Below are 27,540 nucleotides of genomic sequence, written 5' to 3'. Positions count from 1 at the left end.
GCGGGCTCAATTCCACCATCCTGGGATCAGTACCTGAGCTGAAACCAAGAGTTGGATCCTTAACCTATTGAGCCACGCAGTCATCCCTGTTTCCAGCTCTTTACTGCTTCTAGGGGCTGTCGACACTCTTTGGGGTCAAGTGACCTTATCCAGTGTTTCAGTGTCCCTCCACTTGTAGATGCCGTTCACTCGCTTCATTTCACTGCCCACTTCTCCCAATCCTACTTAGTAGCACCTGCAGGTTCACTGTACGTATGGAATGCTGACTCGGATTTGTTCACAGTCCACGATTTCCATCACCGAATTATACACTCTTTATTGACCCTCTACCAAAGAAAGCGTAGGTATGCCGTTGTCTGAGGTCGGCCAGGTTCGCTCCAGTGCTAAACAGAGACACCCCGCACGGTCAGTGCACATCCTGGCGTGAGCCGGGTGGGATAAGGGAGGACAGCCGACTCGGTCCCCGGCCGGTCTGAGCTCACAGGAGACGCCAACACAGCCACCAGTCGCCTACCAGGCGGGGCCCCGCCCCCGCCCCTCAGTTCCCGTCACGTGTCTCCGTGTCGCCCAATCAGCGTCTGTAGCGCTTAGGCTCGCGATTCAAACTGCTGCGCCGCCAGCCTGCAGGGATCCGCGCAGGGGCGGCCGGCGCCGCCACTGCTTACCAGCTATGGAGCACCGCATTGTGGGGCCCGGCCCATACCGGGCCACCAAGCTGGTGAGTGACCATGCCGGGGCTGGGCGCAGCCGCCGGCCGCGTACTGGTCAATCCTCCCCTCTACAGGGCTGGCGGGGCCCGGGTTTGGAGGCGGGACATATTTCGGCCGGTGCGGACGGGCCCCACCGGAAAACCGGCCGTTTTCCGGGCGGTGCGCTAGGAAAGGCTTACCGGGTCTGGAGCTCAGCACGTCGTTGGGGTGCGTGCAGCTTCGTCCCCAGACGTCGGCCTGGTTCTCGGCAGTAAGTGACGCCTTCCGATATAAAGCATCCGAAACACTAGGGTGACCGTACCCCCCACCCCCTTTGTCCTCTGGAATCGAACGCCTGCTGCCGGGAGAGGAAGGACCCACCTCATCCGTAACCTCACGGCCACCCACCCTTTCTAACACTCACCCTTTGCCGCAATCCAGGCAGGGCGTGTCTCCGTCTTGAGTGTCTCGTGTGGTGACACTTGCGGTTCTTTCTAACGGTGCCCCCGGGATGGTGGTGGGTCTTAGCCGCTTTTCTGGCTCCCAGCGTTTCTGGTTCTGGCAGCACCGACCTAAATCAGCGGTTGACCCGAATGGTTGTGAAAGGGACTTTGCAGCCCCTGATGGTCCCGGATGCTGTCTTTTCTTCTGGGAGAAGAACTTTGGTGTTCAGGGCTCTTAGGTGTAGTTGATTTCTTTGTGACCTGGAGCAAGTAATTTTAGTGCTTTGCGTTTCAGAGGATTACTGTAATGGAGTAAGTGGTGACAATTTGTCAATGTCACTGGCAGGTTTTTAGAAGCTTTGTATGAAAGCCTGCTGATAATTTGGCAGGAAGGACATCGCTCCTTGGTCTGTTACCACTTCTGGCCACGTCTAACTTGGGAATTCGTTTCATTGTTCTCTGCCACCTAACGGATATCCAGGAAAAGGTAGGAACAGCACGGGAGGAATTATTGCACTCATCCTTGCAAACAATCTGTTTGTTACAGGCATTCATAATGATTCATTCATTAAAAAAAATTCAGCAAATATAAATTTAGAATTTCCATTGGGCTAGCCTCTTAGAGGTGTGGATGGTGCTGACAGAGAACAGATAAGGGTTTTAAAAAATCGTGTTTTCATACCTGCTTCCACTTCACAATTGCTTCTACCATTTGAAACCATCTGGGGTCGGGGCTATTAGTAGGTCCATCTTTAGGGATGAGATATAGATTGTGCTTCATCAGGAACTTTGAAAAAGTTTACTGTCCTTTGTGGAGGGAAAAGACACATCCCTCTCTCCCCAGTTTATTCACAGTAGTTAGCAAGGGAAACAGAGAGGCTCAGGATCTTGGAGTAACTAGTTTTCATCCTTCCTGCTTTAGACTAAAACAAGTTACATCAGAATTGGAACTGTTTTTAATCTCATTCACTGAATTGTATGAATCACTACTTTTCTTGGATGCAGAGTACCTATGTAACAAGACACCGCTTCATTCTGAGTCACATTAAAATATTATCAAAGGAATTTATAAAGGAATGTGTTCTTTGTCCTCCAGAGGCTGTCATCCTCCAAGGAGTGATACACAGGTCAAGGTTAGCCAAGCCTGATCAAGTTAAGCAGAAAATTATGCGAATCATTAATGAAAGCACCTCAATTTTACCAGAATTTCCCAGGTAGTCAGTTCATTTGTCAGCTTTATTCTGTTTGAGATCCTTGATCCTAAACTAACATTTTGAAAGCCCAAAAAACATTAGCAAAATTTTTTTAAAAAGTGAGACTTTCTGATTTATCAGTCATCTCAGTCATCGTTACAGGTGCTTTCTCCCTCATTATAAAATGTATGTTTCCCCAAGCATAATTCACTTGTGTCTTACACCTCTTACCAGGTAAATCATGAAGTTTGTGACCAGTCCTCTCTTTACTTATTTATCCCAGCTCCCCTTTCCATCTCCCTCTCCCCACTTATCATTTTCCCCTTCTCCCAGCATCACCCTCAACCCAATCTTCAGGAAAAGCTTGGGAAAATCTGTTGGCATTCCAAGAGCAGACCATTACTTCCTCCTTTCATGCCTTGCTGTACTTTTTCAAACCATGTACAGCTTCATTTTCTAAAGCATCAAAGTCTTATCTGAAAATAACGTTTTATGGATTCGGTGAATTTTTTATGCCAAAAATCAGATGACAGATTCTAAGTCATTACATGATGAATGTGGAAGTTGATTAGCAACTTACTCATCTTCTTTGAAATAGCTTTCACTTTTGTAACCCACATACAAATACAGTTTACCCTTAAACAGTATGGGGGTTAGGAGTGCCCACCCATGTGCATTTGCAAATTGGGGGTGTTTGCTGGCTCAGTCAGAAGCATCTGACTTTGGCTTAGGTCATGATCTCATGGTTCCTGAGTTCGAACCTTACATTGGACTCTGCTGTCAGCACAGAACCCATTTCAGATTCTCTGCTCCCTCTCTCCCCTGCACCCCCAAAATAAAATAAACATTTTAAAAAAAGAAAAGCTGTGTATAACTTTTGACTCTCCTAAAACTTAAGTACTAACAGCTTACTATTCACCAGAAGTCTTACCAATAACATAAATAGTCAATAAACACATACAATAAAACCTTGGTTTGTGAGCATAATTTGTTCCGGAAACCTGCTTGTAATCCAAAGCACTTTATATCAAAGCGAATTGCCCCATAAGAAATAATGGAAATTCAGATGATTTATTCCACAACCCAAAAATATTCATATGAAAATGATGACAATCCTGTAATATAATACAAAATAATAAAGAAAATACAAAATATAAAGAAAAATAAACAAATGAACATGCACTTACCTTTGAAAACCTTCGTGGCTGGTGTGAGGGGGATGAGAGAGGAACGTTATGGTGTAGGACGACTTTCACTGTCATTAATGGAATCACTGCTATCTATTGGCTCAATGGAATTTTTTTCTGCATAGGGGCCATTGTATACACTCACATCGATGTTGACTACAGTCCAGTATTAATAAGCTCTTGTCATATACTGTATTTAATGAGACTGGCAATAAGGCAGCAGAGGATAGGGTCTGTATCTGCAGGCAGCCTAACCTAGAATGAAGCAAAGCATTCCTAAGCTTACTCTTGTATGGAAAAGCAAAGGACCGTCCATAGGTGCTTTGAAGTGACAAAAAATACACTGGTGCCACTTGTGGGCACCTTCCAGTGTTCTAAAAAATCATTGATTTCTGCTAATCACCGTGGCCTGAGACTGAGTGTCTGAGCATGGGAGATGATCACCCACAATCCCACAGAGAGAGAGAGAGAGAGAGAGAGAAGAACCATTGGGTCAGTTGTGATCATATGATGTTTGGCGTCATGTACAACTCATATTGCAAGACACCTCTCGTTTAAATTTATTAGAAATGTTTGCTCATCTTGTGGAACACTTGCAGAGCAAGTTACTTGTAATCCGGGTTTTACTGTATTGTGTATGTTTATGTATTATATACTGCATTCTTAGAATGAGCTAGAGAAAAAAGTTACTAAGAAAGTCATAAGGAAGAGAAGATACGTTTACAGTACTGTACTGTATTTATAGACCAAAATGTGTATAAGTGGACCCATGTATTTCAAACCCGTTGTTTAAGGGGCAACCATAGTTGATCATTTTAATAGAAATAATGAGGAGAAAGAAAACAGCTTTTTAAAAACTCCTCTATTATCTATGGATTCTTTGAACTTAATTCTGAGTTATTTATAGCATTTGAAGCAACTGTTAAACTTTAAAACACAGCTGTCATTGAATCTGAGAACTAGAATGGATGTGAATGATTGTCTAGTCCAGTCCCGCCATTCTGTTGAGACCTAAAGGGGTGAACTGACTCGATTAGGCCTGTCTTGTTAGTATGCGGCAAGTACAACTAGATCTAGAGTTTGGTTGTCTCTGCTCCCAGGTGCTATATCATTGTAGCACCATTATCACAATATTTTTGGTACTAAGAAGGAAGGAAATAGAATAAATATCCTGGAGAAAAGAACAGGAAGCACATTTCAACCCTCAGTGCTGTATTTTGTAGTTTGGCTCATGATGTGAAGCAAAAACAATTGTTTGATTCCTTATTTCAGATCCCTAGTTTAAGAGATAAATAAGTAAAACAAAAAAAGTCTTTTAATCACAAAGAAATCTGTTTTATCCCCTTTGCTATAAAGATTATCTCTTCAAATGTAATATGTTGTAGAACAAAATCATTCTGAAGCTCTGCCTTGTTCTTTGTTGATGTAGGTTATTTTCCTTCTAAGTGTGACTGAGAATTGTAACTTGTTTTACGCAGAACTTAATTCTTTGTTTTACAGAGTAACGAAATAGCAACATTATTAGTTTTGGAAATAAGTGGGAACAGAAATCATGGTTCTCACTAGGTTTTAGAATTCTAAAGCGTTTCATGGATTAAGTAAATATAATCCATAATGATAAATGCCATTAAAAAGCAACATAAATTAAAAGTTCTTTTTATAATTTATGTTTGATAAATATGTCTTATTAGCAAATTTCTAGTGCATAATGAAAACCAGCTGTCCACAGAGTCAGTAAAAATGTTATCATAATGAATTGTTTTTTTCTCTGTGGAAAATGCATTGAATGAAAAGCTCATACAGAATAGTAAAAGTATGTTCAAAAATTTTTTTTTGGAAAAAAAAAGACTGTAGGTGACCTTGACCTACCAGAAATTTAAACTTAGTATTAATTGATTGTAATCACAATTAATTAATTGTAATTAATTAATTGTAATTTCCTGTGGTATAGTATAGCACAGGAAAACACAAGTAGCACAGTGGGATAAAAAAGAGTTCAGATCTTGATTCAGAACAGAATCAAGAAAGATACTATGTAAGGTAATTTACTATTTCAATTCATTGAAAAAAGGGTATTCTTCCTCCTCCCATAAAAAATTCCAGTTGTAGATTCAAACAGTAAAAAAAAAAAAAAAAAAATCACTCTAAAATATTAGAAGACTTTGATGAATACTTTTAATACATCAGGATGGGAAAATGTCCAACTTCCTTCCCCTAAAGGGGAAAACCCTGAAGCTATAAAGAAAAAGAAGATATATTTGTTTCATTAAAATATCATCATCAACAATAAAACCTTCATGTAGCTAGAGACTACATAAACAAATTGATAAGCCAGGAGAAAACATTCCTAATATATTTAAAAATAGATTAATATTCCATATTTTTTAATTCAATACACCTTTATTAAATACATGTACACTGCCTTCAGTTGTGGGGATATGGAACTGAGCAAAATAGACTAACTTTCTTGACTTCTTTGCGCTTTGACTTAAATGCTAGATGTAAACATTAAAAAAAAATTAAGAGACTACCCAATAGAAAAATGTCAAGTCTCAGATGAGTAAATGAAACTTACTAAAGATGAAGAGAGCAACATGCAAACAAAATTTAAGCGATACCATTTCTTGAACGCAGATTGGCAGAAACAGTAACATCTAGATGATAGTAACATCTAGTGATGGACAAAGGTAAGGTAGGATGCGCATACGCTGCTGGTATCACTCTAAATTGTTACATTTGATTTAAATATGCTGATCCTCTCTAGAAATCCATTCTAACAAAAATAAATAAAAACATTGGTCCTTTAGGTTTTTAAAATAAGAATATTTTGAAACAACAAATACTCATTATTTGAGTACTCATTGAAACAACAACTCATTGAAACAACAACTTATTCATAAGAATGAGTAACAACTCATTGAAACCACAATACTCATTGAAACAACAACTTATTCATAAGAATGGGCTGGATCTACAGGTATTGATATGGAAAGACATCCATGCTATGTTCAGTGCAAAAACAAGTTGGGTAATGTGTGCAATAGGATTGATCGTATTTCTTTAAAAAGGAAGCAAACAACAGCAGTAATAATAAATAACACACATGTATAAAAAAAGGAAAAATCTATATATATGTGCATATGTTTGATAGGTATGTGGGATTGGAGAGAGACTGGGCAGGCTCTATTGTATACACTTCTGCATTTAATTTGTTACAGTGTATATTATTACTTACCTAATTAGAATAGAGGAACTGCTTACCATCTTGAGTCAATTAATAGGCATGTTTACTTCTGTTTTGAAATATTGGATCCCAGGAACCCATGTCTCCATTACATTTATTAAGTAATATATAAAGTATGATGTATTAAGTTTAACTGATAATGATTATGATAATTCAGTCAACCTAAAATAAATGCAAATCTTTTTTATTAACTCTTCCCACTCCCAATATGCTTGATCAGGACTAACGTGAAGGCTAGGTGTCAGCAGAGAATAAACAACAATGGTTAAAAATATGTGGATATTGTTTAAAAGTATGTTTATATTTATAGCTATAGGTGCTATAATGAAATGACCACTTAATGAGGAAACTACAGAACAGATTTCAGATTATATTCTGAGACTAACTGCCTGAGGGAGATGTGCCATTTTGCACATCTTCCTTGGGTCTTGGTTTTGCCCCAATTTCTTTCTAGCCCTAGAATAGTTTGCACCCCAAATTTGTTGTAAGAGATTACCCTGGGGGTGCCTGGGTGGCTCATTCCAACTCTTGATTTCAGCTCAGGTCATGATTCCAGGGTTATGGGATCAGGCCCCTTGTTGGGCTCCGCCCTGAGCGTGGAGTCTGCTTAAGATTCTTAAGATACTCTCTGGCTCCCTCTACCCCTCTCCCCCACTCATGCTCTCTCTCTGTCTTTCTAAAAAAACAAACAAACAAAAAAACCCAACTATAATTATTAGAAAAAGATTTTCTGATTTCAATGGGAAAGGAGGTGAAAAGTAAAAATTCACTTGGTGCAGTGATACAGAAAGAGAAGAGTGGGAGAAGGGACAGTGGTTAGGAGAGTAAGACCGTGAGGTTTTAATACTTTTAGGAGTACTGGCAGGAAGCCTAGAGTCCTAAAAAGAAATTGGTATAATTATGTAGGAAGGATACCTTATGTGAACATTTCATTTAATTTAGGGAAGGCAGATGAAGGGGTGGATGTCTAGATTTTTTTTTAAGAGGGAAATATTTTGCAGGAGTTTTAAACATGTTTTGACATCAGGACTATATCTTGTACATCTACCTTTTCTTCTCTCCATTTGATGCTTTTCATGTAATAAAAGATACATATTGCTTAATGATGTAAAATCATATTAGAGCTCCAAGAAGTGAATTAGGCATATTGGGCTCTGGTTTATCAATTTTTTTGATCATATGTTTGTCATTAATGTAAAAATCCATTAAATTCACATAATGGGACAACTTTCTGGTCTTATCTCCAGTAAATACCTATTGAATGAATAAAATACAGTTTTTAAAAATATAAAATACCGTTTCAAAAGTTATTTTTCTTTCAAGTGTGAAGGTCGTAAATAAAAAAAAGTCGAGGCTGTCATTAAGACGGTTTTCTAAGTGGAAAAACTGCCTTCATCATCTTAAATATTTGGGATGTAATAACTTGAACAAAACCAGTTGATTGCTACATGCTTTTCTCCCTTTTTTCCCCAGTGGAATGAAACAGTTGAGCTTTTTCGCGCTAGGATGCCCTTACGGAAACATCGCTGTCGTTTTAAAAGTTACGAATGCTGCTTCACGGCGGCTGAAGCCGTGGATTGGCTGCATGAGCTGTTGAGGTGCAGTCAGAACTTTGGCCCCGAGGTGACCCGTAAGCAAACAGTCCAGCTGCTGAAAAAATTCCTTAAGAATCATGTTATTGAAGACATCAAGGGAAAATGGGGTCAGGAAGATTTTGAAGACAATCGTCACTTGTACAGGTAACGGTGACAAGTAAACCTTAAGGGGGAGGACGGGCGGCTCTGGTCAGTCTCTTGAAACTGCCTCATGTGAAAGAATCTCTCTTGTCCACTGGAGTGATGCTCGTCCTTGTGATTTGTTGAGTGAAGACCTGAATGTGTTGTCACAATAAAGCCTCTTGCCGTGTTCTTAGGTCTGTAGAGTGCCCCCTGGCCGTGTTTTGTTGTAGTGAGTTTTCAGAGAGGACATCTTTTCTTGCCTTTTGCACATCTGGGAGGGTGATCACAGTGGCTCAGTGCTTCTAGAGAATAGGAAAGGGTGAAATAGCTCTGGACCGGGCCTCTCTGGCAGTGAGAATGTATTTATTCAGGGGATTAGCGGCAGAGTGGGTCTGATCTTTAGGCAGATCTCAGAGCCTGTATGAAGCGTTGTACTAGAATTCCCTGATGTATGTCTGCTTTCCGCCAAATGTTTTTGCTCATGTTTTAGTGCTATTTTGTGATTGGTCACTTACCACCCGATCGCCCAAGGGAAAAATGCATGTCTCTCACTCAGACTTTCCTTCTCACTACATGCTAGGTTGTTTTACTGCTGGAGGCGGACGGGACTTACCTAAGTAAGCTTTAGGGACTGGGAGAGTATTAGAGGAATGAAGCTGCACATGTCCTGAAAAGAGTAAGTATTGAGTTACTGACAGGCCTACCAAAGGGGTGAGAACCTGAAAGGGATTAAAAGAAGAAATGGAGAATATGGATCCTTAACATTTGTTTTCTTTTACTCCAAAAGAAAATCGGGCATGCTCTTACAACACATTTAGTAAGGGAGTTTGGGGTCCCTGGGACCCATGACTTTGAGCAGAGAAAACCTGTTTATTTCCTCCCTGAACCATTTGGCTCTTTTGTGGACTAGCTGCTGAGGAAGCTCACAGAGCAGTGTGAGGGTTGCCACCAGCCCCAAGGCTAAGACCAGACACTGCTGCACATTTAGCATTAACTTCTTTATGGAATTTCATCGGCAGTCTCCAGCTTCTAGATAGCAAGACTGTCATGGGACATTTAGTTGTCTCTCCATTTGGCAGTTATTTCTGGCTTGTTCATCCAACTTTTAATTAGGATCTTGGGTGATTTGAGCTTATTCTGAGACCGTAGTGCTTGTTAGCATCAGGCAGTGGAAACTCCAGCCCTGGTTCTGCATGCCATACTTCCCTGGGGATTTGTAAGTGATTATTTCTCTTGGGAAACTGTAATTGCTTGTACCCCATCACAACTTAGTTAGAACACTTGTGAAAGATTGTCTGGATGAGTAACTTGCAATCTGTTCTCTTGTGACCACCTTACGTTGGGTAACATCCCTTGCATCTCAGGAGGCTTTGAGGGTCCTCAGAAGAGTGAAATGGGAGAATGCTCTAGGAGCCGGCCACCCCGCCCTGGCAGAGCATGCTTCACGTCAGGATGAAGATTTAATCAGGTGTCCCGCTTTAAAACATCGAGTGCATAGCCAGAGTACATTTGTCCTTTAAATAGCGATTTTCTCTTCACTTTCTCTAATACTTGTGAATCATAAAGGGAGCACTATTTTCTTCTGTTGTTTACCACCTGAAAACTCATAGCTTTCCATTTGCCCCAGTGGAAGTATTCCGAGTTACCACTGGTGTTTGCCAATTTCTCAGATTACTGTCAGATGAAATCTATTCAGATAAGTAAAGCATTTGTTAAGGAGCATGTGCCCTGAATTGAGAGTGAGCTAATGAGAGAGGCGGCAGCTGTTGCCCGCGTGCAGCTTCCAGGACCGGAGCTCGGATCCTCGCAGCTGTGTGCCAGGGCTCCAGAGAAGAGTGGGACGGGGGCTGCCCTGCCTGCTCTGCTTGCACCTGCTTTCCTAGCAGAGTACGTCCTGCTGCCGGATTATAATGGAAGCAGATGAGGGAGATGAGGATCTAGAGGCAGGTTAGATTTGAAAGTAGATGGAGAGTCAGTAAGGTGGAGAAATTCCAGAACATGCTTCTAAATATCAAGCCTTCCTAGGTAGTATCAAGGAGGCTGGAACAGATAGCCGAGGAGTCTTGCTGGCAAGGAAGGAGCTAAGGTACTCACACACTGATGATGTGCTGACTTGTCACGTTATTGTTATTTAATTCAGCATCTGTCGATGTAGCGTATTATCCTGATTTTAAAGATTAGGAAGTTATTAAGGCCAAAGTTTCTAACTTCTGCAGAGTCACTCAGCTGGTAGTAAGAGTCAGGATTTGAATTGAGGTGTCTGTGTCTGAAGCCTGTGTTCTTACGATAGGCTATATTGCCTCCATTTCCACAACGTGAGATTGACTTAGGTTATTAGATAGTGATTGGATGAGTAAACACACAGTAATAAACAAGATGCATTTGGTGTACCCAACATGCGTTTATGTATTTACAGAATTCCAGTAATGTTTTAACTACCAGGTAATACAGTTAATGATCCTCTGTCTTCAGGAAATTGTCAAAGGATGACTGGGTGGCTCCGTTGGTTTAGTGTCTGACTTCAGCTTAGTTATGATCTCACGGTTCATGAGTTTGAGCCCAAGATTGAGCTCTCTGCTGTCAGCGGGGAGCCTGCTTTGGATCCTCTCACTTCCTCTCTCTCTGCCCTTTCTCTGCTCACGTGCTCTCTGTCCTTGAAAAATAAGCATTAAAAGAAAGAAAAGAAGTTGTCAAATAAAGGAAGTGAGGTAAACATCATCAACCTAAGCACTTACAAATATAGCAGGAGGTGGGTGGTTTCTTGGGTTTGTGAATTACAGAAAGCTACATGAAATACCAAAGGCTCTTACAGCATTTTTTGGAAGTCCGAAAACACACACACACATATACACACACACACACGCATGCACACACAGTATATGTGGGAGAATTTTGTAACAGAAAGTTAAGCTTTTATTTTGGAATGTACCAAATTTTATTTCTAGTTCTTAAAGACTGTGTGTCATATTTCTTCTGTGACTACAGTTACATTTGTTAACCATGATTTTTTTCCCTCCAGAATCAAAGATGTAAGTATAGAAAATAGAAGGAAGTAGTGAATTTTAGCGTGCAAGAAAGGAAAGCAAGATCCCAATATCTGAATGTCCATCATTGTCAGAGATGTTGTAGAGAACTGCCCAGAGCTAGTTACCGAACCACATCCTTCTTGTTAATAATGCCGTTGTCTGGAAAGAATTATGAATTTGCTGCTACTAAAGACCATTTTAGATTTCACTAAAGGGTCTATGTAGTTGAGCCAGATGCTTTCATCTGTGTCTGACAAAGTTTCCTGGTCCTATACCTCTAATGAGGAGAGGCATTGATATATATTTGTATGAAAAATTTCAGTTTATGAAGCAGTTTCCCTTCCATGATCTCCTTTGATCTTCATGGCAACCCTGGGAGGTGGACAGGGTGGATAGTTCATCCAAAGAGAACCAAGGATGTTTCTCTTTGAAATATCTAAACCAAACACCAGGAGTGTTCTAGTTAAGGAAAGTTCATGCTGATCATCAAATGTGTCCGTTTATTTATGTGAACAGGCAGTTATATAGGAGTATTTAAGACTAATGTAATGGGTCATATAAAAATTGAAGTCGATATTATGATAATTGCTTGTTTTGAATGATTTAATGAGAAAAGTGTTTGTCCTACTGTAGATTTTTAGGAGGATGAGGTTCCTGGTCTTGTGAGATACCTGGCCCTTGACCTGTTCTCATTACTGATGCTAGCTCTGGTGGATCGTGTAAGTGGGAAGGTGTTTGGTGTTCACAGATAGGAATTTGCTTGGCTCAGCTTTAGTGGTTGAGATCTGATGTGTAGGGAACCACTTCCTCTGTTTTCCCACCTCTCCCTGTCCCCTTTATCTCTTCTTTTCCTTTGTTTCTACCTCTTTACGTGTGTCTCTCTCATGTTCCTACTTCTTTCTCTTTGTTTCCTATATTCTTTCTGTTCCCTTGCCTTCATATTTGCTTTTTTTCCTGTCCTATTTCCAAAACACTGATTTTAATTTGAAACTAGAATTTGTTAGGTAGATATTGCCAGCTCTCTTGAATAATGTTACTTCCACATTCTTAATTTACAAAAGCAAGACTCATGCTGCCCAGTTTTAAGACTTATTACATAAAGCTACAGTAATGGAGACTGTGGTGTTGGTGAAGGAATGGATGCTTAGATTGCTGGCACAGAATTGGTGGTCCAGAATCACACACAAACTTGGCCACTTGGTTTTTGACAGAAGTGTAAAAGCAGTTTAAAGGAAAAAAGAGTAGTCTTTTCAGCAAATGGTGTTAGAACAATTAGATATATATCCTCTATATTAAAAAAATGAACCTCAAATGTAAACTGTGTACTTTATGCAAAAGTTAATTAAAAGTGAATCATAGATTTAAATGTAAAACTAGGAAAAATTTAGAGAAACAAGAGAAGCTCTTTATGCCTTGGGGTTAGGTAAAGAGTTATTAGACATGACACCAAAAGCATGATTCATAAAAGAAAAAAAAACATGATAATTTGGACTTCATCAAAATTAAAAACCTTTGCTCTGTGAAAGACACTAGTAAGAGTCTGAGGAGACAAGGTACAGATGGGGAGAGACTTTGCAAGCCATATATATGACAATGGACTGGTATCAAGAATATATAAAGAACTTAAAAAACTCAACAGTAAGAAGACAAACAACCCAATTAAAAAATGAACAGAACACTTAAATGGACATTTCACCAAAGATAACTCAAGAGCTACTGATGCCTAAAATGATTTTTATGATTAGTATTAGGGAGATGCAAATTAAACCTGGATAAGATACTACTACATATTTATGGGAATGGTTAAAATAAAAATACTGACAATATCAAGCGCTAGAGAGGATGCAGAGCAGTTGGAAATCTGCTCTACTGGTGGTAGGAAGCTTGGATTGGTTATCACCGTGGAGAGAAGTTTGGCATTTTCTTTTAGAGTTGAACCTCTATGTACTGTATAACTCGGTATTCCCATGCTTGGGCATTTACCCTAGAAAAATGAAAACTTATTTTCACACAAAAACTTGTATATGAATATTGATAGCAGCTCTATAGTAATTGCCAGGAGCTGAAAACAAACCAGATGTTCTTCAGTGGGTGAGTGGATAAACATTTTACATCTATAAAATGGAATGCCACTGTGTGTGTTGGGGGGAGATGTGACTGTAAAATCAGAGGAGGGAGTTCTTGGGAAAAATGGAACTGTTCTGTTTCCTGATTGTGGTGGTTGTACAGATGTATACATGTATTAAAATTGATAGAATTGTGGACCAAAAAAAACACATCAATTTTACTGTATGCTAATAACATTTTTTTTAATGCTGGAGATTTGAAGATCTCCGTTTGTACCTCTGGAGAAAGAAATTTGAATTGTTTAGGTCCGTGGCTCTTTAGTCACATCCTGTGGCCCTGGGAAAATGTTTTCATTATCCGTTTGAGGGGAACACTTTTACGGACCTCACCTTCAAGTTAATGGACTATGGCTCCCTCTAGTGGGCATCCTGTATTCTCATAGTAAGCTCAAAATGTGTGTGTGATTTTTTTTTCTTTTGTTTTTATTCTTTTCATCAAATCCTGGGTCGTTGTCCTGTCATAATTGGAGGGGCCAACATGGGGGAGAAGTAGGGGGTCCATACTTCCTGTGTCTCTCAAACAAAGAAGTGCAGAAGCCAAAGGACTTTGAACATCAGAGCCTGGGAGGAAAAGAGACTGAATCTACCAGGAAGAAAATGGGAAAGCTGGAAAAAAGGGCTACTGCAAGAAACAAATCAAAGCACACCTGGTGGAGGGTCCAAAATATCACTATGAGTACGGTAATAAAATAAGCAAAGTCACAATAACAGAAAGCAAGTAACAGTCTGAGAAAAGACACCTCCTGAAGGGCCAGGCCCTGGACAGTGTATGACCCTCCTTTAATATAGCAGTGCTTACAGGTGCAGAGCACACAACAAGTTTTTAAAATGCATAAGGGACAGAAAACTAGCCAAAGTGACGAAACGGAAGAATACTCCTCAAAAGAAATTCCAGGAAGTAGCCACAGCTAATGAATTGATCAAAACTGATTTAAGCAATATAACTGAACAAGAATTTAGAATAATAGTCATAAAATTAATTGCTGGGCTTGAAAAAAGCATAGAGTACAGCAGAAAATCTATTGCTACAGAGATCAAGGGACTAAAAAATAATCATAATGAATTAAAAAATGCTGTAAATGAGGTGCAAGATAAAATGGAGGTGGCCACAGTGCGGATTGAAAAGGCAGAGGTGAGAATAGGTGAATTAGAAGATAAAATTATGGGAAAAGAGGAAGCTGAGAAAAAGAGATTAAAAAAAAAATCCAGGTGTACGAGGGGGAGAATTAGAGAACTAAGCGTTGCAATCAAATGGAACAATATCCGTATAATAAGAATTCCAGAAGATGAAGAGAGAGAAAGGGGCTGAAGATGTACTTGAACAAATCATAGCTGAGAACTTCCCTGATCTGGGGAAGGAAAAAGGCATTGAAATCCAAGAGGCACAGAGAACTCCCTTCAGACGTAACTTGAATTGATCTTCTGCACGACATATCATAGTGAAAGTGGCAAAATACAAGGATAAAGAGAGAATTCTGAAAGCAGTCAGGGATAAATGGGCCTTAACATACAAAGGTAGACACATAAGGGTAGTAGCAGACCTATGTACTGAAACTTGGCAGGCCAGAAAGGAATGGCAGGAAATCTTCAATGTGATGAACAGAAAAAATATGCAGCCAAGAATCCTCTACCCAGCAAGTCTGTCATTCAGAGTAGAAGGAGAGATAAAGGTTTTCCCAAACAAACAAAAACTGAAGGAATTCATCACCCCAAAACCAGCCCTACAAGAGGTCCTAAGGGGGACTCAGTGAGTGAAATGTTGCAAGGACCACAAAGTAGCAGAGACATCACTACAAGCATGAAACCTACAGACATCACAATGACTCTAAACCTGTATCTTTCAATAATAACACTGAATGTAAATGGACTAAACGCTCCAACCAAATGATAAAGGGTATCAGAATGGATAAAAAAAAAAACAAGACCCATCTATTTGCTGTCTACAAGAGACTCATTTTAGACCTGAGGATACCTTCAGATTGAAAGTGAGGGAATGGAGAACTATCTATCATGGTACTGGAAGTCAAAAGAAAGCTGGAGTAGCCATAGTTATACCAGACAAACTAGACTTTAAATTAAAGGCTGTAACAAGAGATGAGGAAGGGCATTATATAATAATTACAGGGTCTACCCATCAGGAAGAGCTAACAATTATAAATGTCTATGCACTGAATTCGGAAGCCCCCAAATATATAAAACAATCACAAACATAAACAACCTTATTGATAAGAGTGTGATCATTGCAGGGGACTTTAATACCCCACTTACAACAATGGGTAGATCATCTAGACCCAGGATCAATAAAGAAACAAGGGCCCTGAATGATACACTGGATCAGATGGACTTGACATATATTTAGAACTCTGCATCCCAACGCAACAGAATATACTTTCTTCTCGAGTGCACATGGAACATGGAAAAATATTCATGGTCATGGATTGGAAGTATAAATATTGTTAAAATGTCAGTACTACCCAATCTACACATTCAGTGCAATCCCAATCAAAATTGCACCAGCATTCTTCTTGAAGCTAGAACAAGCAATCCTACAATTTGTATGGAACCACAAAAGACCCTGAGTAGCCCAAGTAATATTGAAGAAGATGACCAAAGTGGGAGGCATCACAATCCCAGACTTTAGCCTCTACTACAAAGCTATAGTCATCAAGACAGTATGGTATTGGCACATAAACAGACACATAGACCAATGGAATAGAATAGAGACTCCAGAATTGGACCCACAAATGTATGGCCAACTAGTCTTTGACAAAGCAGGAAAGAATGTCCAATGGAAAAAAGACAGTCTCTTTAACAAATGGTGCTGGGAGAACTCGACAGCAACATGCAGAAAGTTGAAACTAGACCACTTTCTTACACCACTCACAAAAACAAATTCAACATGGATGAAGGACCTGACTGTGAGATAGGAAACCATCAAAACCCTAGAGGCAAAAGCAGGAAAAAACCTCTCTGACCTCAGCTGCAGCAATTTCTTACTTGACACATCTCTAAAGGCAAGGGAATTAAAAGCAAAAATGAACTATTGGGACCTCATGAAGATAAAAAGCTTCTGCACTGCAAAGGAAACAGTCAAGAAAACTAAAAGGCAACCAATGGAATGGGAAAAGGTATTTGCAAATGACGTATTGGATAAAAGGCTAGTATCCAAAATCTATAAAGAACTCACCAAACTCCAAAAAACATCCGAAAAACAAATAATCCAGTGAAGAAATGGGCAGAAAACATGAATAGACACTTCTCTAAAGAAGACATCCAGATGGCCAACAGGCACATGAAAAGATGCTCAACGTCACTCCTCATCAGGGAAATACAAATCTAAACCACACTGAGATACCATCTCACGCTGGTCAGAGTGGCTAAAATGAACAAATCAGGAGACTATAGATGCTGGCAAGGATGTGGAGAAATGGGAACCCTCTTGCACTGTTGGTGGGGATGCAAACTGGTGCAGCTGCTCTGGAAAACAGTGTGGAGGTTCTTCAAAAAATTAAAAATAGAGCTACCCTATGACCCAGCAATAGCACTGCTAGGAATTTACCCAAGGGACACAGGAGTGCTGATGCATAGGGGCACTTGTACCCCAATGTTGATAGCAGCACTTTCAACAATAGCCAAATTATGGAAAGAACTAAATGTCCATCAACTGATGAATGGATAAAGAAGTTGTGGTTTATATATACAATGGAATACTACTTGGCAACGAGAAAGAAGGAAATCTGGCCATTTGTAGCAACATGGGTGGAACTGGAGAGTATTATGCTAAGTGAAATAAGTCAGGCAGAGAAACACAGATACCATATGTTTTCACTCTTATGTGTATCCTGAGAAACTTAAGACCATGGGGGAGGGGAAGGGGAAAAAAGAAAGTTGTAGAGGGGGAAGGAGACAAACCATAAGAGACTCTTAAATACTGAGAACAAACCGAGGGTTGATGGGGGGTGGGGGAGAGGGGAAAGTGGGTGATGGGCATTGAGGAGGGCACCTGTTGGGGATGAGCACTGGGTGTTTATGGAAACCAATTTGACAATAAATTTTATATATATAAATAAAAAGAATGAACAGAAAAATAAATAAAATGACGTGATAACCTAGATCTTTAAGGACTTTTAAAATTCTAAATGCTTATGATTCCAAATATTCAGTAGTTTTCCCACGTGTTTGTCATTCTAATGCAATATAACATGATTCATTTCCTCCCTAACTTGGCATTCTCTGGAGAGATAGAGTATACATATATGAAAAAGATAAGTAGCAGAAACAGGGTGTTATTTAATTAATTAACCAAAATGAACCAGAACAAGTAATAAATTAGAGGTGTTACACTGTTAGCCCTTGGATTGACACATCTGTTTTGTCTCACTGGCATAGTGTTTTTAGTGATAAAAATGTTTTCATCTCGTTTTTTTTTTTTCCCCAATTTTGGATATTTTGGGAAGATAATACTTTAATGTAGTTCAAAATTTATAAAGTATAATAGAGTATTTGCAATGAAAAAATCTCCATTCCACCTCTCTCCTCCAGCTACCCAGTTCCTTTCCCCAGAGGCTCCTAATAATTCTGAGCTTTGACGCAGTGTCTTAAGAAATTGTGAACCTGAAAGTCTTTAGTTGGGGCAAACCCACTGCACTTGATATTCTTGCCACCATTCCCTTCCATTATACTGCACTGTATCATGGTGATGTTGTCTGCCTGGCCACTGCAGGATTTGTGTTTGTGACCCACTTGCTGTGGGAGTGTTTTGAGATCTCATGGAGCAGGAGGTGGAGGACTTCAACCTGGGTCCCAAGAATGTGGTGGGATCTGGTTAATGAGAAGAGAGAGGGTATTTCAGGTGACAAGGATAGCAAGACTGAGGCTATTGTTCAGAAATGTCTAAGTGGGCTTTCCTAGGAGAGGAGAGAGGAGAATGGCCTGACTGGAGAAGTTTAAGGTCAGGAAGTCATAGGGATAAATTTGGTGCAGTTACTTAAATATGTGGTTGTGGAGCAGACTTTAACTTTTAAAATTTATTTTTAATCAAAGTATAGTTGACATATAGTATTATGTTAGTTTCAGGTGTATGACGTAGTGATGAACAGTTATATATATTACAAAGTGCTTACCACGATTAGTATAGTTATTCTCCATCACCATACAGAGTTATTACAATATTATTGATTATATTTCTTCTGTACTTTTTATTCATGACTTATTTACTTTATAACAAGAATTTTGTACCTCTTAATCTCTTTTGCCTGTTTTACCAATTTCTCTCCCCGCTCCCCTCCAGCAAACACCAGTTTGTTCTTTGTCTTTATGAGTCTGTTTTTGTTGTTGTTATTGTTCATTTGTTTTGTTTTTAGATTCCATGTGTAAGTGAAATCATATGGTATTTGTCTTTCTCGGTCTGATTTATTTCACTTAGCATAATACTCCTTGGGTCCACCTATGTTGTTGTGAATGACAAGATTTCATTCTTTTTTATAGCTGGAAATCCATCCTTCCTTCCTTCCTTCCTTCCTTCCTTCCTTCCTTCCTTCCTTCCTTTCTCTTTCATCTTCTTTATCCATTTGTCAGTTGATGGACACTTGGGCTCCTTCCATATCTTGGCCATCGTAAATACTTCTGCAATAAACATAGAGGTGCATATATCTTTTTAAATTAGTGTTTTTGTTTTCTTCAGGTGAATACCCTAATATGGAATTACTGGGTCATATGGTATTTCTTTTGAATTTTTTGAGATACCTTCATGTGGATTTCCACAGTGGCTGCACCAGCTTACATTTCCACCAACACTGCACAAGGGCTCCCTTTTCTCCACATCTTCCCAACCCTTGCTGTTTCTTTTTGATTCTAGCCATTCTGACTGGTGTGAGGTGGTATCTCATGGTTTTGATTTACATTTCTCTGGTGATTAGTGATGTTGAGCATCTTTCCATGTGTCTTTTGGACACTGGTTATGTCTTTGGGAAAATGTCTCTTCAAGTCCTTTGCCCATTTTTAGTTGGATTATTTGGGTTTTTTGCTATTGAGTTGTAGTTCTTTATATATTTTGGGTATTAACCCCCAATCAGATGCATCATTTGCAAATATCTGCCCCTACTTAGTGGGTGGCCTGTTTGTTCTGTTGATGGTTTCCTTTGTTGTGCAAAAGCTTTTCAGTTTGATGTAGTCTCAAAAGTTTTTTTTTTTTTTGTTTCCCTTGCCTGAGGAGGCATAAATATGTTGCTAAGGGCAATATCTAGGAAATTACTGCCTATGTTTTCTTTTGGGATTTTTATGGTTTCAGGTCTCACATTGAGGACTTTAATCCATTTTGAGTTTATTTTTGTGTATGGTGTAAGAAAGTGGTTCAGTTTCATTCTTTTTACATGTAGCTGTTCAGTTTTCCCAGCACTGTTAATTGAAAAGACCACCTTTTCCCCCATTGTATGTTCTTGCCTCCTCTGTTGTCTATTAGTTGACCCTATAGGCTTGGGTTTATTCTGTCCTCTTCTTTTCATCTACGTGTCTATTTTCATGCTAGTACCATACTGTTTTGATTACTATAACTTTGCAGTATAGTTTGAAATCTGGGTTTGTGATACTTCCAGCTTTGTTCTTCTTTCTCTAGATTGCTTTGACTCTTCAGAGTGTTTGACTCTTCAGAATGGTGATACAGAATTTAGGATTAGTTGTTCTATCTAGTCCTGTGAAAATTATCATTGGAATTTTAATAGAGATTGCATTAAACCTGTAGATTGCTTTGGATAGTATCAACCTTTAAAAAATTTTTATTTTAGGGGCGCCTCGGTTGGTCAGGCGGTTAAGCGTCTGACTTCAGCTCAGGTCATGATCTCACAGTTCATGAGTTTGGGCCCCACATCAGGCTCTGTGCTGACAGCTCAGGGCCTGGAGCCTGCTTCTGATTCTGTGTCTCCCTCCCCTCAGCTCCTCCCCTGCTGACACTCTGTCTCTCTCTCAAAAATAAATAAAGATTAAAAAAAAAAATTAAAAAAAAATTTTTTTAAGTTTATTTATTTATTTTCAGAGAAACAGAGACAGCTTGAGTAGGGAAGGGGCAGAGAGAGAGAGAGAATTCCAAGCAGGCTCCCCATTGCCAGTTCAGAGCCTGATGTGTGGTGCTCAAACTCATGAAACCATAAGATCATGACCTGAGCTGAAACTGAGAGTTGGACGCTTAACTGACTGAGCCACCCAGGTGCCTCTCAACATTTTAACCATATTACCTTCCAATCCATGAGCATGATGCATCTTTTCATTTGTTTCTGTTGTCTTCAATTTCTTTCATCAGTTTCTTAGAGTTTTTAGAGTGCATCTTTTACCCCCTTGGTTAAATTTATTTCTAGGTATTTTATTCTTTTTGGTTTTTGGCTGTCTTGAGGTTTATTTATAATATCCTAAATATATAGCAGTCTGTATTAAGTCTATGGTCACTTAAGTTTGAGCACATTCTAAAAACCGACACTTATATTCTCCCACCTGTGTATTTTTTTCATTTCAGAATTGCCTTATACTTATTGGCCTTTTCTACTTAAAGAAATTCCTTTAACATTTCTTGTAAGGCTGCTTTAATGGTGATAAACTCCTTTAACTTTTGTTTGTCTAGGAAATTCTTTATCTTTCCTTCAATTTTGAATGATGTCCTTATTGGGCTGAGTAACTTGGTTATAGGTGTTTTCCTTTCAGCTCTTTGAATATATTATGCCACTCCTGTGTGGCCTACACAGTTTCTGCTGAAAAATCAATTGACAGCCTTAGGGAGTTTCTGTTGTTTATAACCACAGCTGACCCTTGAACAACACAGGGTTTGACTGCATGGGTCTACTTATACGTGGATGTTTTGCAGTACAGTATTATAAATGTATTTTTTCTTTATGATTTTCTCAGTAACATTTTCTTTTCTCTAGCTTACTTTATTGTAGGAATATAGTATATGACATATAATACACAAAATATATGTTAATTGACTGTTTATATTCATCGGCAAGGCTCTGGTCACTGGTAGGCTATTCGTAGTTAAGTTTTGGGAGAGTCAGAGTTAGACTTGGGTTTGGGGTGCATGAGGGCAGTGAGTGGGGTGTCATTGCTCCTAACCCCCAGATTGTTTAAGGGCTTCATTGTTATTTTTCTGTTGCCCCTGTTAAGATTCTCTTTTTATTTTTAATTTTGGGCATTTTAATTATTAGGTATCTTATTGGGACCTGGATGGACATTTCTTTCCCCAGGTTAGGGAACTTTTCTTCAAATAAGTTTCTGTGACTTTCTGTCTGTCTTCTTCTGGGACCCTTATAATGTGAATGTTAGTATGCTTGTTGTACCAGAGGTCCCTTAACCTATTATCATCAGTTTTTAAAATTCTGTTTTCTTTTTGCTCTTCAGCTTGGGTGTTCTCTCTTACCCCATGTTCCAGAATGCGGATTCGTTCATCTGCATCCTTTAATCTGCTCTTAATTCCCTCCAGTGTGTTTTTTTATTTCAGTTATTGCGTTCTTCAGCTCTGGTGGTTCTTTTTTATATTTTATAACTTTGTTGAAGTTCTCACTAAGTTCAACCACTCTTCTCTCCAGTCTGGTGAACATCTTTATGAGCATTACTTTGAACTCTTTATCAGGTAGATTGCTTATCACTGTTGTATTTAGTTCTTTTTCAGAGGTTTTGTTAATTCGTTTGGAGTATATTCTTCTGTCTCCTCATATACACTTTGTGTATATGTTTCTGTGAATGAGGTGGTTTGGGCTGGCTGTGTGCAGCCGGAGCTGGAGTGGGGTGGAGGACCCTGCAGAGGGGACATGCTGGTGGGATGGCTGGAGCTAGAGGAGGCATGGGCCGGGAGGTTTCCCAGAGTGGACCATGCGGTAGCCCTTGTTGGGCTGGGTGGAGCTGGGACGGGTGTGGGTGGGGTGGCCACCTTGGCAGCATGGCTGGAGCTGGTGTGGGCCAGGGACCCTGCGCTTGCTGAGGCAGCAGGCTGGCTAGAGTGCCTTGGCCCTGCCCCCCTCTGTGCTGTCAAGATAGGGGAGGAACAAAAACAGGACCCTCACTGGCATCTCCAACCTTCGAGAGAGTTTCAGCAGTTCCTGCACTGTTCCGTGGGTGCTCTAGGGTTAGTAAATGGGATTCCTCCATTCAAAGTCTAGTTGCCCTTGAAACTGCTATTTTTTGCTGTGCCCCAGGTTGTGCAAATCTGTTGAGGGCCCTCTGTTGCTATCCCTTCCTTCTGCAGTTTATAGTGTGGGGGGGTGGTGTTCTCATCATCACCTTGTCTCTGTCTCTCCTGCCCATTCTCTGTGTGGTCCCTCTATCCTTGGGTGTGCAGAAGCTGTTCACTGACCCTCAGTTCTTTAGGAGTAATTGCTGTACATGTAGGTGTAGATTCCATTTGTCTCTGGGATGAGGTGAGTTCGGGGTCTTCCCATGCTGCCATCTTGGATCTCTCCCTTCACCCCTTTGCATTTAGAATCTTTACTGATGTTTAACATTTTCTTTTACTGAGGTCTGGAGTCTAACTCTTACCTTTGTCAAGGCACCTGTCAATCTGTAAGTCCTTGCAGTTCTTCAAATACATCTGCGGTTAGTGAACATCTAAATCTTTAGGATTTGTTCCTGTATAAAGTCTCTGGGAGCTTAGACCCTTTGGAGCTGGATGAGTATCTCAGAGTCTCTGTACCCACTCCTCCCATAAAAGTCAAGAATGAATGTCCAGGTTTCCATGTCATAGTTGTGGGGATACTGATAAAAAACATATACTGGACATTTCACCTTTTTTGCTGCCAAACATTTTAAGCTCCTTTTCTGTTTTGTGAGATTCCCTGTTTTTGTGAGCCTTGGAGGGAGGCAGAGCCCTGTCTTCCTTGTAGAAGCCGAGATAGGTGAGATTCTCCGTCTTTCAGCAGTTAGGGTTCAGGGACCTGTCCTGCCCTTGGAGGTTGATACACTCCTACCTACGACTTTGAATGTCAAGTGAGAGATGTGAAGGGGAAGGGACAGCATAGAATTTCTTGTGACAGCAGTGGTGGCCTGCAGGAGCAAGGGCAGAGCACATAGAGGCAAAGGCATGCAGAGGCCATGGTGTCAGCCGTCGCTCTCACACTAGACTGTCCCTTGTGGTTCCTGCTCTGTGTGCTGCTGTGGCTTCCTTTCTCCCTAGCACGTTTTTTCCCCCTTTCTGATGCTAGTTCTCCAGCTCTCCCTCCTATTGATTTTGTAACCTACTTGGATATTTTCAATTTTTTTGTGTCTGGTTAAATTAGTCAGAATCGGTTTTTGCAACCAACAACTCAAACTGATATAACAGGCAGTGCCTGTTAAAGGAGCAAAACTGGGGAATTGTTTTGGGCAGAGGAAACAGGCCATGATTATGGTGTGTATATAGACTGCCCAAAAGGTAAGCAGCAGTGCAGTCTGTCCCAAGCTGTGGGGATGGATTCCACCTGAGGACCCTGGCAGTCCCTGAGGTGCAGGAGCAGAATCCGCTAAAAATAAGCCGTAAGCTGATCTTTGCCCTGGGGCAGACAGTTCTATACCAGGCTCAGCTCATCCTGAGGTTACATTATGGCTGCCCTCTTTGGATGTAAAATGTGCCAGGGAAAGTAGGTGTGTTAAACAGAGTATTGAATAGACTGTCTTGACTCATGAAAAGCATCTACTGGTTACTGATAAACTTTTGTGGCATCCTTTTTTTTAGGCTTTTTGGTGATTACCTCAGGTTAATTTCGAACCTATGTTTTATCTTTCTACCCTGGCCATTCATGTGTGGTCATATTCCTGTGTTTCATGTTTTGTGTCATGTTTCTTTTTCCCTTCACTTTGTATTTGTTTCACCCACTTGGTCTTTAATTCTTTTTTCCTTTAATCATTACCCAAGTTTCTTTCCTATGAATTCATGATGCCTAGTGATTATAATTAATAGAGAATGGAGTTTCATAAGTAGAGAATCCAGAAAAATCAGTGAACATAACCCACTGAACGCTCCCCTTAGAGGAAGAGAAAGGTATTTTGGCCAAAGAAGGTAGATTGAACAGTTCTTTTTTTTTAAACTTTTTTTAAAATGTTTATTTATTTTTGAGAGAGAGATAGATAGAGAGTGAGCAGGGGAGGGAGAGGGGGAGGGAGAGAGAAAGGGAGACAGAATCACAAGCAGGCTTCATGCCATCAGCACAGAGCCCGATGTGGGGCTTGAACCCATGAACCATGAGATCATGACTGGAGCCGAAATGAAGAGTTGGATGCTTAGCCATCTGAGCCACCCAGGCGCCCCAGGAGTAGTTCTTAAATACTCTGACCTCAAAACAAAATGATCCCATGGGGATCCATCAGTTTTTCTCAGTTAACCCCAGACCAGAAGTTTCTGAGAAGAGTGGGAACTTGCCTTGAGGTGCAGGCTGTAAGAGTGGACTTGTGAGGGCTGTGGAAGGGTGGGGCAGGCTACTCTCTGAATTTGATAAGCCTGCAAACTAGCAGTGGGAGAGGCCTGACAGGTGTTTTATGGGAGTGTCAGAAAGCATAGTCTGTTTCACCGTTTTTGTTTTTTAATGTTTATTTATTTTGAGAGTTCATGTGCAAGCTGCTGAGCAAGCAGGCTCTTCACTGTCAGTACAGAGCCTGACATGGGGTTTGAACCATGAACTGTGAGATCAAGACCTGAGCTGGAGTCAGATGCTCAACCGACTGAGCCACCCAGGTGCCCCTGTTTCAGTGTTTTTATGCAGCTGGTGTCCAGTCAGCATTTCACCACTTGCAAAATACTTCTGGGTTCTTTTTGGTGTTGGTCCTTGTTTGTTACGGTCCTTGTTAGTTAGATTGTCAAGTGTGCTGCTTGTTGCTGTCCTCTTTTTGCTTCCCTTTCTCTTCTCAGGCATCTAGGAATACCTACTTTATGCCAGGCACAGTGCTAAACACTTTGGATGCATGACCCATGCTTCAAAGAGTTCCATTTTAGTTAGGAAGACAGATAAATCTGAATTCATTATCACAGATGCCATGATTAGGGTGTGTTATAGGAGGACTGAGGAATCAACTCTGCTTGTGTATGTCAGAGAATATTTTGCCCAGAAGTGATGCTTGGGTTCAGTCTTGATGAGTCCGTGGGTGTTTCCAGGCAAGGGAGAGGGTCAATCAGGGTGGAGGGAATTGCTTATAAAAGTGGTCATCACAAGTGAGCTTGAAGGATATAAGAACGTGGAGGGTGTTATTAGGAAGGGTGTGGTGGAAGATAAGGCTGTGAAAGAATTTGCTGTTATCTGTGTCCCCCACACCTAACACAATGCCTAGTATTCATTGAGAAAGAAGTTCAAAGGTTAATAAGGTCCCTTTAAACTGAGAAGTTAAGCAATAATCACTCCACCTGTTCCTGAGTCAGAGTGGCTCAGTCTTTTCCCACATCAAGTGAGCTGCAGTTAAGTATAATTGTGAAGTCAGTAATGGAAGGACTGTAACAAACACACTGGAGTGAGACAGGCCTGAGTCTGTTAGTTCAAGTCTCTGAGAAGAGAAGGAGATGCCACGATGGGGCTAGATGTGAAAGGAAATTAACGCTAGTATTTGGGGCCTGTCTGGAATGGTTGAAGGGGGAAGGGAGCAAGGGGCTGGGACTCTGATGCAGGTCTGATCTCTGGGAAAGCAGAGGGGAAAGAATTGGGCAGGAAGGACCTAAGATGATAGGGTGCAGTTCTGAGAAAGTCTTGGCCAGGTTGATGGGGAGTCCTTGGGCAATAGTTGCTTTCTAGAGGAGTCCTATGTCTTCTGGTGGAATTGGCCCAGCTCCAATACCCACTGTGTACTCACTGATGTGCTGGAAGCATCGTGGCAAAGCCTGAAAGGCACAGCGGTTAGAGCCTGGGGACTGTCTTGGAGGCTGTTGGCCTCTTGAAGGAAGGTAGGGGCCGTGCACCTCCATGGCTGGCATAGTCAATCACTTGTGCTGCACACATCTGCTTCTCTTTGCATGGGCATGGGACTTTCCTCCTGAGACGACATGCAGGAGATGGAAATTACTGAGAAGAATATATCCCTTGTTGCCACAGCTGGTCTTAGGGCTACAGCTGGTCCTCATCCTCTTTCTTCTCCTCTTGCCACTGTAAAGTTCCTCACCCTCAGCTATCACCTTGACAAGCTTTGGGTGTGTTACCTCATAGTGTGACCCTAAAGTTCATTCCTGAAAGTGTCTGGACCTTTGACAACCATACACTTCTCAGGTTGATGTTTCTGTCCATACCCATGTACAGTTACAGTGGGACAAGGAAGTACCAACAGGTGCCATAGGTGTTCTTTTTTTGTTTTTTTTTTTTCAATATATGAAATTTATTGTCAAATTGGTTTCCATACAACAAGGTGTTCTTGCCCCCACAGGTGAAGAGCAGCCCACCCTCCTCCTGCTGGTCAGGGTCAGTTACCCCTACCATGACAGCAGCCCCTCTTCTTGCCTCTGCTCCTTGCCGCAAGGAGTCTAAAGTGTACTTAGTATGTCTCCTGGCAGGAATACTTGTTTCTCTTTTGGGAACAGGACCTCTAACTGCAGAACCAAGAGTTGTGGGGATGGGTCACTGGGAGGGATGGTCAATAGGGCTCTTCCTACTTCTACTCCTTGATCCTGGGCCGTACTCTTGCGGATATGGGACATAACATCATATAAAGTCCTGTGACTTAATTTATATATTGTTCCACTGTCCTGTATGTCCAGCTTGTCTCCAGTACAACAGTCTTGATTACTGCAGACATATAATAACTCTCAAAATCAGTTAATGTAAGTCCTCCAACTTTGTTATTTTTCAAAATTATTTTGACTATTCTAGTTCTTTTGCTTGTCCACATAAATTTTAGACTCTCCTTGTGCATTTCTATAAAAATTTTGTCAAAATTTTTAATGATATTGTATGGACTCTATAGATCAATTTGGAGGATTTGACAAATTAA

General features: G+C 40.5%; 1 protein-coding gene across 2 annotated transcripts in view; it reads left to right on the top strand.

The window, feature by feature from the left end:
• The first annotated feature begins 592 nt into the window (after nt 1-592).
• The window catches only part of DEPDC1B (DEP domain containing 1B), an 84,384-nt gene continuing 57,436 nt past the window's right edge, over nt 593-27,540 (top strand). Inside the window, exons 1-3 of one of the 2 annotated variants that reach the window (XM_047877464.1) lie at nt 640-718; nt 1,479-1,619; nt 8,230-8,495. In XM_047877464.1, the coding sequence (XP_047733420.1) occupies nt 8,263-8,495 (233 nt within the window). In that variant the 5' untranslated portion in view covers nt 640-718; nt 1,479-1,619; nt 8,230-8,262. Of the gene's footprint in view, nt 719-1,478; nt 1,620-8,229; nt 8,496-27,540 lie in introns of both variants that reach the window. The other variant, XM_047877456.1, reaches the window with a different exon arrangement.

The sequence above is a fragment of the Prionailurus viverrinus genome, chromosome A1, assembly GCF_022837055.1.
Source record: "Prionailurus viverrinus isolate Anna chromosome A1, UM_Priviv_1.0, whole genome shotgun sequence".
Classification (NCBI taxonomy): Eukaryota; Metazoa; Chordata; class Mammalia; order Carnivora; family Felidae; genus Prionailurus; species Prionailurus viverrinus.
The sequence above is the reverse complement of the archived record's forward strand: the minus strand, read 5'-3'. Positions and strand labels throughout refer to the sequence as shown.